The sequence below is a fragment of the Metarhizium robertsii genome (assembly GCF_000187425.2).
Source record: "Metarhizium robertsii ARSEF 23 chromosome Unknown MAA_Scf_4, whole genome shotgun sequence".
Lineage (NCBI taxonomy): Eukaryota > Fungi > Ascomycota > Sordariomycetes > Hypocreales > Clavicipitaceae > Metarhizium > Metarhizium robertsii.
In genome coordinates, this window is record NW_011942182.1 from 4,213,508 (window position 1) to 4,225,029 (window position 11,522).

The 11,522-nt window shown below is 52.4% G+C and overlaps 5 protein-coding genes across 5 annotated transcripts; 1 reads left to right on the forward strand and 4 right to left on the reverse strand.

Moving 5' to 3' along the window:
* Positions 1-976: 976 nt before the first annotated feature.
* Positions 977-2,504, reverse strand: MAA_08040 (peptidyl-prolyl cis-trans isomerase cyp6; the record flags this gene model as incomplete). Its single annotated transcript, XM_007826038.1, has 2 exons — positions 977-2,369; positions 2,425-2,504. 2 exons carry the CDS (start codon positions 2,502-2,504, stop codon positions 977-979), a joined length of 1,473 nt encoding a protein of 490 aa, XP_007824229.1.
* A 1,390-nt stretch (positions 2,505-3,894) lies between these two features.
* MAA_08039 (uncharacterized protein) lies at positions 3,895-4,371 on the reverse strand (the record flags this gene model as incomplete). The annotated part of the gene is made up of 1 exon (XM_007826037.1): positions 3,895-4,371. The coding sequence occupies one exon, from the start codon at positions 4,369-4,371 to the stop codon at positions 3,895-3,897; it is 477 nt and encodes a 158-aa protein (XP_007824228.1).
* Positions 4,372-7,553: 3,182 nt separating this feature from the next.
* On the reverse strand, positions 7,554-8,658 carry MAA_08038 (FAM86A protein; the record flags this gene model as incomplete). The annotated part of the gene is made up of 2 exons (XM_007826036.2): positions 7,554-8,345; positions 8,419-8,658. The coding sequence occupies 2 exons, from the start codon at positions 8,656-8,658 to the stop codon at positions 7,554-7,556; spliced, it is 1,032 nt and encodes a 343-aa protein (XP_007824227.2).
* A 430-nt stretch (positions 8,659-9,088) lies between these two features.
* MAA_08037 (uncharacterized protein) lies at positions 9,089-9,992 on the forward strand (the record flags this gene model as incomplete). The annotated part of the gene is made up of 3 exons (XM_007826035.1): positions 9,089-9,171; positions 9,555-9,802; positions 9,913-9,992. 3 exons carry the CDS (start codon positions 9,089-9,091, stop codon positions 9,990-9,992), a joined length of 411 nt encoding a protein of 136 aa, XP_007824226.1.
* Positions 9,993-10,628: 636 nt separating this feature from the next.
* MAA_08036 (uncharacterized protein) lies at positions 10,629-11,213 on the reverse strand (the record flags this gene model as incomplete). The annotated part of the gene is made up of 1 exon (XM_007826034.1): positions 10,629-11,213. The coding sequence occupies one exon, from the start codon at positions 11,211-11,213 to the stop codon at positions 10,629-10,631; it is 585 nt and encodes a 194-aa protein (XP_007824225.1).
* Positions 11,214-11,522: the final 309 nt, after the last annotated feature.

Genomic DNA, 11,522 nt, shown 5'->3' on the forward strand with positions numbered 1-11,522 from the left:
CTCGGTGAATCCAGGGCCCAGAAGCTATTGAGCGGCTCCGCAGTTGTCTCGGTATGATGACGGTTTCTCGCCAAATCTTCTTGGTTGCTGCAGTACGGTAAACATGGCCCTTCAACACGCAGCCCGCCATATTCCTGAGAAGTGTTCTGAGGGTCGTTTCTCTTGGTAAGCATTCAGTCATCCCTATTACAAGGAAGATTTTGAGTGCGGTCCTAGTATCCCTTTGATAAATAAGCCGGACAAGCTCTAGCATGATGTCATATTGACCACTTATCCGACACGAGCATGCACTTGTTTATATTTAGACTTCAACATGCATCACTCGGTGCACTACACGAGGGCTTAAGCTATCCGATATGGAGCAAGAACAGTACTGAACCTGCCAATAGAGTGGGAAACTCTGGTGTTTTCGGGTGCCGTGGGCCGCGTCTGGTAATTCGACTAGGGCTGCTGCCAGCTTATGCCGAAGTTTCGGAAAGACTGGGGGCCAAAACCAGCAGTCAGGGGATGATTTCGTCTGTCTTTCTCGCTTGTCGGCGATTCCAAGCCGCTGGGTGGCTCAGTTTGTGAAACATAGCCTGGTGCTGGCAAAATTGCTCGGGTCCCCGACGCAAGATGCTGAGGTCACATGTGCCTTTTTTTTTTGTCTTTTTTTTTTATTCTGCGATGTCTTTTTGATTGGTGACTGCTCGAAGTGTACAAGACTCGTCACAAGCCAATTTGGCAAGGCGTTTGCCATGTTTGCATAGGCGGTCAGAAAAGCAGATTTTCTGGCCACCTTGCATGGTGCAGTGAGGCTTGCTCCAGACAATGTCCAGAGTGCGCGACGTAGCACGAATACCACTGTCGTGATTGGGTATTGACGAGTCGAGTCCTGAGCATTCAAAATTCCCCTCGAGGAACAACGTTAGATGTCGAGCAATACATTTGTCTCGTAAGACGCGACCAATGTGTATCCCTAAGTTGTAGATTCATTTCATCGTCTTGGACGATACGAGTCGTCACGGTGTTCTTTGTTTTTGTCTTGGTGTTCATCTCGATCCCTATCCCTGGCTCTGTGCCTGTATCTGTCCTTGTCGTTGTACCTAGGATTTCGATCTCTACGGTCCCATTCTCTCATGTCCCCATGACGATGGACGTCCCTCCGGCCCAGCTGCCTATCGCGACTTCGTTCTCGTATGCGCGGGCTGCGGCTTCGAGCGCCTTGATCATTTCGCCGACCTTCTCCCACTGACGAGGGATTCTCTCCTCGAATGTCCCTTCGTTCGCTCCGCTCATGACGTCCCTTCATCTCCTCATCACCATAAACCATGCCGTAGTTATTTTTCTGTGGCGCGTCTACTTCAGCTCGGTATTGCCTTCTCTTTTCCAGTTCATCAACACCGCCCCAACCACCACGCGAAGCATTTGCCCGTCGTTTGGTATTTGTGTCCTTTCTCCAAACATCGCTCAGTTTACTGACACTCTGTGAGAAATCAACGTGAATTCTTCGATCATCTATCAAGACGCCTTGCATTTTGAAGTAAGCGGCTTCGCAGGATGCTTTGTCTTCGTACTCTATGAATGCGTATTGTAAGCTGTCTCCTGTTTTGGCGTCTCGGATTACTTCACAACTCAAAATTTTGCCAAATCGGCCAAAGATTAGTTCCAGATCTTCGTCGCCAGTGACTGGATTCAATTTGCAGACAAAAAGAACATTCTCTGGCGGCTTCACCTCGGCAAATGGCAGGTCTCCCATCATTTCCAAGGTCAAGGCTTGTGCATTGGCCTCGGTTTGACGGCGCCGGCGTTCCAGCTCAGCCTCGTCTACCCCGTCATCCTCGTGCAAGGCTGCCTCGTCAGCAATCCGTACTGTTTTCAACTGAGATTCCGTAGGTGGAGGGCTTGAGCTGGGCTCTCTTAACCCGGAAGGGTCCGGATATGGGTCGTCCAGTACGACTGTGTGCTTGATTCGGATGTCGATCAAAGGATAGCCTTTATCATCAACAATGGCTTCATTGATTTTTTCCAAGGCATCAAATCCTTCCACAACTTTGCCGAATATAGCGGCTTTGCCGTCCAAAAAATCTGTTTCTTCCCCAAGAGTAATAAGAAATTGTGAGGCGGCAAGGCGCGTATCGGGATCGGCGGAGAGGGGAACCGTGGCCATGCTAACTGTGCCGCGCTCAAGATGCTTCAGCTTCGGGTGGAAAAAAGCAGGGAATGATTGCTTCGAAGGATCCCCAGATATATAACCCCATATTGAAGAGCCTCCATCGGATTGTTTGGACAATGGCCCCAAAGGGTCGCCGGTCTGGAATGAAAAGTTCTTTTGCACGGAGTGGACCGGAGAAAAATTGTAGTATTTGACTTTGCAAAGCTTCAGGAAACTGCTCGTGGTGTTAGCAATACTTGACTAACAAAAGATCTGGGTGAATGCCTTACTTCTCACACAGCTTTGGCGCATGCTCGACCAGCAAGTCGATGACAATGTCACCAACGCTAGTCTCCAAGAGAACCGACATTGCGATGCGTGTTGGTTAGAACTGCCTAGTGCTGGTGAATTCAGGCGAGGCTTCTGAAGTCAGTTCCAAAACGCCGTCCATAAGCAGCGGTGATGTGCATGGACGCGTCGTGCAAAAATTTGACGTTGAGGTGCAGGTCGCCGTAGACCTAGACACAGCAAAGTCTCAAACAGCTAGCTCTAATGTTTAACAGCTGTCGCAAGATCCCGTAGCTTTCTAATGTGGACCCGCTTGCCGATATTTTGCCGAGAGGCTGCGGATCATCTCACGTGATGTCCGCACTGTAGGCAAAAGCCAATTCAACATGAAGGATGAGAACAAAGCAGTCCATTCAGGTAGGGCTACGGAGTATACTGTCAATCGAGAACTCTGGTGCCAGCAGTGTTCATTTGATTCTAAAGTGTGAATGTTAGTGGTTGTACGGAGTAGATTCCAAGATACGTACATATGGAACACTCCGCATTTTTCCTGTCCTGCTTCGTACGTTGACCCAGTACTCCGTACCTAATGATAAACCAATACCTGTAGTCAAGTACGGAGAAGTACTATGTACTAGCACTGAGTACATGCATGCAGTAGAATGGGCCACCAAATGTCCGGTGCAACAATTTCCAGCCCCAGCAAGTGGACCTCCCCAATCTCTGCAGATCATGGTTGGTTCCCAGCTACTAACGCTCAGGGCCAAGCATTTTCTTGGCAAACGCCTAGCGTGCTTGTTTCTGTGAGAGGTAAAACGTAACAATCTGAACAGGTCAGGTAGCCGTCACGCTCTACTTTATTATACACTATAATATAAAAAGAGGTAAAGAAGTTCTTGACTATCACGCTTTAAAAATATCTCATGGTACCGGATGTTATTATATTCGCGGCGTTGATCGACAAAAATCTACCGCAGATCATAGACTATCTCTAGAATTGTGATCCACTTCTCAGTTGATGGGCGGTCAAGCCAAAATGGTGTCGTCACTGCAATCCGTCACAATCTGGGAGACACATATTTTTTTTGGACAAAGTTGATTCTCGATTTCAAATAACAGATTCTGTAACCTGCATGGTAGAACACGTTCGTTACTAGGACGATGGATGCTCGTAGCAATGCTGCAGCAAGATGCTGTCAGAAGCACAGGGTAGAAGTACATAACAAACGCCATGCAAAGAACGTCCTCACGACGTTCTGTATCGCCATTTTGTGAGGCCTCGGTGAATGCCACTACATCGCTTTTTAACCCAAGAAGCCCATAACCTTTGTTTCCACTACCCATAAACGCCGTGATTGCAAACAATTTCCAAAGCAAGAAAGATATTATAGCAGGCAGCGCCAATGCAAGAAGTCGGGTATTAGCAATAATGATCAGGTAGAAAAACCTTGCTGAAGCGATCATTCGGCCGCTCACTCCATGCAGGGAGAGCTCCTGCGTCGGCGACCTGAGCGAAGTTCCTTCTCCGTCTCCATTAATCTGACTTGCGCCCACATGCGCATCGAGTTGTTGCCGCGCACTGCGTCACAGTTGAGGAGTTCTGTCAGGGCGCGTTTAATGCTCTCGTTGACGTCAAACAGGCGCTGCTCTTCAGCAGAGATGGCATGTATGGTTTCTTCGTCTAGAATTGTGCCCAGCGATCCGGGGCCAGCAGCGTCTCGGCCGCAGCGGGCCCGAGTGCGACCAAATTTACATTCACCGCTCCCCGAGTATCGCCTTGGTGATGTCGATATCGACGAAGTGCTGGATGATCGAGTTGAGACGCTCGTGACTGACGCCTTGCGCGGCCGAATCTGTTCGAGGTGGCTGGAGAGTTCCTCATGCTGCTCCTGCAGAAGCATGTACTTTTGCAGAGCAAAGTTGTAGGTTTGTGTCTTGCTCGAGGTCATTTTGGCTGTGTCTGGAGAGGAAGCGTGGGGGTCGGTATGGGTGCTTCCCTTGGCTTGAAGGAGCGCAGCGGGAGTCAAGAGATTTGTTTGAGTCAGAAACGGAGCTCTTTATAACAAGCCCATTGAAGGTGAATGAATGATCGGTCTTGGGCAACAGGCGGCAGGCGGTATACCATGAGCGGGGGGTTCGTTGCGACGATGCAGCACTGGATGGACGCAGCTGCAGAAGGAGCCCACTCTGTTCAGCCCGCGGATCTGTGTATCCACTAGTGCAGCAGGAAACGTGGTTGATGGCCTTTGCTGGTAGTATGGAGTAGGCTGATATCAAATGGTATTTCTGTCAATCCACCGCCGCTTTTGCTTTTTGACGGAGGAAAAGAAGAGGATGATGACGGGAGGGTGTCTGGTGAGCAGGTGTAGCTGTCACCGTCTGCACGGAGACTTGCTGGGGGCGATTAGCCAGGGGGTGGGGATGGTCCGTGTTGGAAATGAGGCGTGCTGTGAATAAAACCACACATATGAATAGGGGGTGACGATCGGGTCAATTCTTCAATTCTGTCAAGGTCAGGGTATGTTTTCAGCTTTGAGAATCTAGAAGCAGAATGTGCAATATTGACAATGGGAAAATGTAGAGGATGGAAGGAGCAGGGGGGAGGAATGCTTGAAAAAGGATGCACGGGAGGCGGGAGATGACCGGAGCTCGAGTGGGCACCTGGGCACAGCGTCTTCAGCTCGTGCTCTGACTTGTACAGTCTATGGGCAGAACATTGAATATTTGAACACCAAGACGTATACACGAATAACTACTGATACTAGTGTATACTTTTCCATCAGCAAATACATCCTGCCTCATCCTCTCTTCTCCCTGCCGCAATGAACAGCCTGGCCAATGGCGTTGATGGCGGTGGCGACACTTGGCACTTTCTTTCCACGACACGGCGGTAACGAGAGAAGCCCGGAACGGAGCTGAAGGCTCGTGAGCTGGATGGCGCTACCGCATGTTGGTATAGCGCAGGCGGTTGGGCCTTTCAGCCAGAGACGCAGAGATATCGAGATGCAGAGTACATATGTACGGAGTAATCCGACCAGATGGCGAGCAATGGAGAGACCCAGATCGGGGGCGTAGGCGGTCCTCACAACACACCATCAGACGCGAGCTGCCACAAGCTGCCACTTGGGAAAGCGAAGGCCAGTCACTGTCACTGTCACTGTCACCCGGAGCTGGGGCCGGCCATTGGGCAACACGGTGATTGCGCGCTAGGCGGCACGAACTGAGGTGACGAGGTGGTGAGGTGGTGAGGTGGTGGCACCGGTTGACTGGTTGACTGGTCCGTGGTGTCGTGATTTGGGTGGTATGCTTGTGGCGCCCGACTGGAACGAGACTGGTCCAGAATCAGGCCAGGGATTGTTTGGAGGGTGGAATACATACAAACTGCCCTGCCTGGGGACGTGACACCTAGGATGGACAAGCAGGACAGACCGGCTGCAGGTTCTTTTGGCTGAAGCGACGAGAAGAGGTAGGCCCGTTGGGGGACAAATCTGCAAGTGAGGTTCAGGTGACGGTGGTGGGAGTCTCGATATGTATTTGTACGCGCTCAGTGGAGGCAACGAAGAGACTCGGAACAAACATGGGTGTACTACAAGTCTACAACATTTGCATCGCAGTACGGAGTACGGAGTAGCGGTTCTTGATACGTTGACGTGTTGAGCGGCTCATCATGTTTCGCAGGGAACACGAGTAGCCACATTCCGTAGTGAGAGTACGGAGTACCAGACATAAGGCGCCGATTTCATCGAGACGTGGACAGCGTTTTGCAGCTGCTTCTAGAAGTTTGTTCATGGTATTTCGCTGGCCATTGGCTCTCCGAGCCTGTCTCCCGCTGCCACAGACCATGCTGTGTCTGGCACATAGCTGGGCACGATATGCTGTGATGCTAGTCCACAATATTGTAACGTCTTGTCCAGGTACGGAGTACGGTGGGCCCCAACGACGGCTTGATGCCGCCACGGAAATAGCGCAGTGTCATGGCATTGATGCTTAAAGAGGCGGAGCAACCGCACATGGGCAATCAAATCAACCCTGGCACGAAACATGCCGGGGAAATTATGCAATTCTGAAATCATGGCAGGCACGGGCCACGGAAAACGGCCACAAACGAAGCTTTGTTGCAATATTTGTGATTTGTGTGCAATACCAGACAACACGGCGCTGCAACAAGCAAACAAGACAATGCCGCCATCGATGAACTGACTGGTCTGCGATCCAACCAACCCAACAGTACGTACAACCCATGCTGCCCATGTCGAGTACTGCGCCAGAGTATGATGCCACCAGCCTACCTCGTACGGAGTACATGGTAAAGATGTCCCACCCATTGTTGTGCCAGGCTTTCTTCTTCTCTGGGTGCAGCCGACGGCCCCATGGACCGACAGGATCGTCCAGCTCGCCTACTCTGTAGCTAGCTGCTATTACCACTCGTCGAGAGTCAGACGTGCTATGGCCCCTGCCAACTTTCAAACTTGCAGGAAACAAGACATCGATATGCTGACCCGCTGGAAACGCGTGTCGCCGGGGTTCCAAATGATGGGGTACGCTCATCCACGTTTCGTTCGCCAACCAGAACACGGAGGAGCCTCGTTACCCATCATGAATGAGGCCGCGAGAGCCTCTTTGATGAACAATTGAATACAGTATGGCTCTGAAAAGTAGCTACCTTGTGGGGTCGTTTGCCCACGACCGGAACAATGCCTGGCCTCTCCGTGGCGTCATCTCACCAACTACTTAAGTACCTAGGGAGGTACATAGTTACTGTGATAAATAACTCTGTCCGTACCTGCACCTGGTGCAAGACAATTTCCCAGTCCATGACTTCACATACATACGGTTTCGCCTCCCCACAGACCGATGCGCGCCGCTACCGTCATGAGACAAGCCCCCGTCCCACACGGCGGATGGCGTCAACAGTAGGGACCGCCGGTAATTGGGAGAGGGTGACGGCCTCCACAGCAAGTGACGGCAGTAATAATGACCCTCGCTAAAACGAATTTCAACGTCCCAACTTCCTTGCTTCCATATCCTGGCTGACACTTCCGCAGAAACTGTGGCCAAGGAAAGTCCCGGGCTTCGGGCTGATCCTCCCACTATTATGCCATGACATGATCATCATCTTCCCACCGTCCCATCAAATTCTAGCCACCCTGCACAAGTGTATCGCCAGTTGGTCATCGAAAAACGGGCCATTCTGCTGCGATCGAGGAGGCAAATCAACGTGCAGATCCTCCACAGCCAGGTCTCGCTGTCTGCACACCTTCAGAAACGCCTGGTATGTCTCTGCGTTTCGTTCGGTTGCCGATATGTATACTTGAACACTTGGATACATCCCAAAGAGGTCGAAAAGCGTCGCGACCAAGGCCGGCATAACTCGATCATCATACGTGATATCAGCACCCAGCACGACATCGACTGGCTGGCCGCCATTCCATTTCTCATCCTCCGTGCCAACCAATGCGTGTCCCCATTTGATATCCATCAGGGTGATTTTCGACGAGTCCTGGAGGCTGTTGAGGAACAAATTATCCGGCAGGTTGTTAATGACGTCGTCGGATCCATCCGAAGCAATGGCGTGTGCTGCTTGCAAATGCTTCACGCAGAGTATAGACGGGTATCCGGTACCAGCACCCAATTCCAGCACGCGTTTTCCTGCGACAAGTGACGGATTTTGGCACAGGTATTGTCCCAATTGCAATGCCGCCTCCCAGGTCCTGTGGCCCGTAGTACCGCCCGCGGCAATTAGGTTTCGATTTTCGAGGAGTGTGATGCTCGGATGTGGAGCGGCCGTCTTTGACTGCGTCTCACGCCCAAGCAAGGACAGGTGATATGTTACATAGCACTTCTTTTGCGCTGATACAGCATCTGGTGGCATGGGAGTGGCCAGAAGTGCCGATAGTGTGTTCATGATATCATCTGATACCGCCTTTGACCCTTTGGTCAGAACGACCATGATTATGGCTTGAGAATGGATGTAAAACTACGAGGAGAAAACTTACATATCTATCCCAATCGTCTATGGCAGACTCTATTCGGAACACAAGTTCCTTCAAAATTTTGATGCGATATCTGTCTGGGGGCCCGACACTACCCGTCTCATCACAAAAGATACGCTTGTAGATGTCATCCTGAACATCTTCCAAACGGAGAAACTTGTCTTGAGGATAGTCAAGAATGGACTCTAGCTGAAGGTATTGGTAACAGAACCGATCTACCTCTTGCCTCCATGGAGGATCCATGTTGGCCAGAGCACCAGTCCATTTGCAGATGCTCAATTCAAGTTACAACAGTTGACGGCTTGAAAGCTCGCGTGCTCCTGCCTCGTCATGCCACCCGCGCGGAGACAGTGTGGGGTTCAACATCCCAAAATGGCAATGTAATTTTCCGAAACTTGTCCGGCGCATCACGTGGTTTTTCCAGTGAAATTTTGTGCGACTAAGCAGAAGCCGGATTCCTCAGGCACACACATGCTTTTTGAACCCCCACAGCAACGCACGCACAAACTGTTAGGGTTGGACCCAGTTTAAGCGACACGGGCGGCCGACGGAATTTTCGCCCTGGGTCAGATTTCGCTGGCCCTCTCAACCCTCACGGATTTGAAGTCACCACGCCCAACGCCCAGTCTCTCCTCCGTCACCACCACAGAGACAACATCACAACACCGCAACCATGGCGGACAACGACAGCCCCGTTACTCTTCGAACTCGCAAGTTCATCCGTAACCCTCTGCTGGGTCGCAAGCAGATGGTCGTGTGAGTTTGAAAACCCCTCCTCTTCGATGGTGCCGCGCAATTTGAACGTCGACTTCACGGGGCTCGGCGTCACTATCTGCAAAATTTCTCAGGCGACAAATTCGACGACAAGACGAAAAAAAAAATATGGCCATTACCCGAGTCAACATGTTCAGCTCTCATAAGATCCTCGACGACTGAGAAGTGAACCAAATTTTTCAATTCACTTGGAGCATGCGCAGCGCGGACGGGCATACACATCATTCATCAACCCATCGGCTCGATGAGATTCCTACCAGACGAAGCCATCGCCCCGTGAAATACGAATAAGACCAAATTCTTGCGCGGCACGAGGAATGATGATTACGTGGGAAACAAACATGCAATGCTAATGCATCGAATAGTGACATCCTCCACCCCAACCGCGCCAACATCGCCAAGGAGGAGCTCCGCGAGAAGCTCAGCGGCATGTACAAGGTGCAGAAGGACCAGGTCCAGGTTTTTGGCCTGCGAACCCAGTTCGGTGGCGGCAAGACCACCGGCTTCGCCCTCATCTACGACTCCCCCGAGGCCCTGAAGAAGTTTGAGCCCACCTACCGCCTTGTCCGCGTCGGCATGGCCACCAAGCCCGAGCGTGCCAGCAGACAGCAGCGTACGTCGCCCGCACCCCCCCGGCGTGCAAGTCGTCGCCCGGAACCCACGCAGACTCGAACATTTGTACGAGGCAAAAGGCGCAACAAGAGTGCTAACATACCCCCGCAGGCAAGCAGCGCAAGAACCGACAGAAGACGCTCCGTGGCACGGCAAAGGTCAAGGGTGCCAAGGCGAAGAAGGACAAATAAGCGTGACGTGCATCGTTGTAAAAACGGGGGCGATGGGCAAGGCTGTGTTGTGGCTGCGTTCGCGGATGTGTGGTATCAGCGTACCGCGGGGCGCTTGGATTTCTTGGGCATACGGGAAACTATGTTCACGAACCTCTGGGAACGCGTTCGGCTTTTTTGGGGGAACGGACGGGTGAGACCACGGCTTCCATGGTCTCCCTTGACTACACTAGCATGAAATCAACGGTGTTTCGGTTTCGGACCAAAAAATTACGATACATGTGGTTCACATAGTACGAGCATCCCGGTGGCTTGGGGCATATTTGTGAAGAGTGTGTGAATGTGTTTAGGCACTACCATGACCTACCATGTAGTGTTTCTGGACTGTAGCGGGTTAGCACCCGATGAGACTGCACGACGGTAGGTACCATGTGACCAAGGGAAATATGAAAAAAAAAAGAGCTATATTCAAACAGCGCGGCTTGCTGTCCAGCAGCGGGTATCACGATATCTGCGCAAGCACCACAACACCCATTTCATCCCACGGTCCCAACCCCCAATGGGCCCAAGTCCATACCCGCAACCAAATGTGTGTGTATACACCAGACCATGCAATCGTAAAAAAAACATTCATACCGCATGACCAGCAAAACAGCCCTACATCAAGCCCAGGGCAAACACGCCGGCCAAACACCCGACAACGACCCACACGGTGGCGGAATCCCCCCTCACGCCCTGGGCCTTGACAACGGGCACATGCCAGCCGCAGTGCTCGTTGCCGCCGACAGTATTGCAAGTATAGTACGTGACCTGGCGGTAGCCCTGGCTCGCCAGGACGGCGTCCTGGTCCGGCGCCGGCGTCACGACGGGCGTGTAGGCCGGTATTGGCGCGGGGCCAGGCGCGTCTCGACGGCCGGCGCGGCGAGCGTCCGGGTCGCCACGTCCCTCGGCGTCGAGGCCGTGTGGTTGGTGATTGCCGCCCGCCCTTGTGTCATGGTTACCGCCGAGCTCGCTCCGCCTTTTGAGAGGGTCGTAGGTACCGTCTTGTCGGGGGGCTCTCTTGTACCCCGTGCCCGTGGGATCCGGGGGGAGCACCGGCCCATGGCGTATCCTCTTGATGGACTCGTCGACGTCGGCGTCTCTCTCTGCGTGTGCGGGCAGCGACCACGAGAGGAGGAGGAGGGCGGCGAGCAGGATGGCGGGCCGCCGCCACGGCGATGTGTAGGGTAGGCGTGGGGACATGATCGGTCTGCTTATGCCCCGCTGGGGTGGGAGGTTGATCTGCTCGGGTTGCCCTTTGCTGACGGGAGTCTTTTTTTTTTTTTTCTCTTCTTCTAGGAATCTAGTGTTTTATAGTATGCTCTGATGCAGAGGCCGGTTCACTCGGAGAAAGGGCGTACATCGGTTCTCGGAGGTCGTATTTGGCCCGGGCTGTGTGCCGTGCGGCAGTGTGGTTGCCAAGACGAGATGTATCCCTCGCACCACCGTTCACATGTGTACGCGGATAAAAAATGATGGGTGAATGCTAGGGCGGTTGAGAAGCGAGTATGA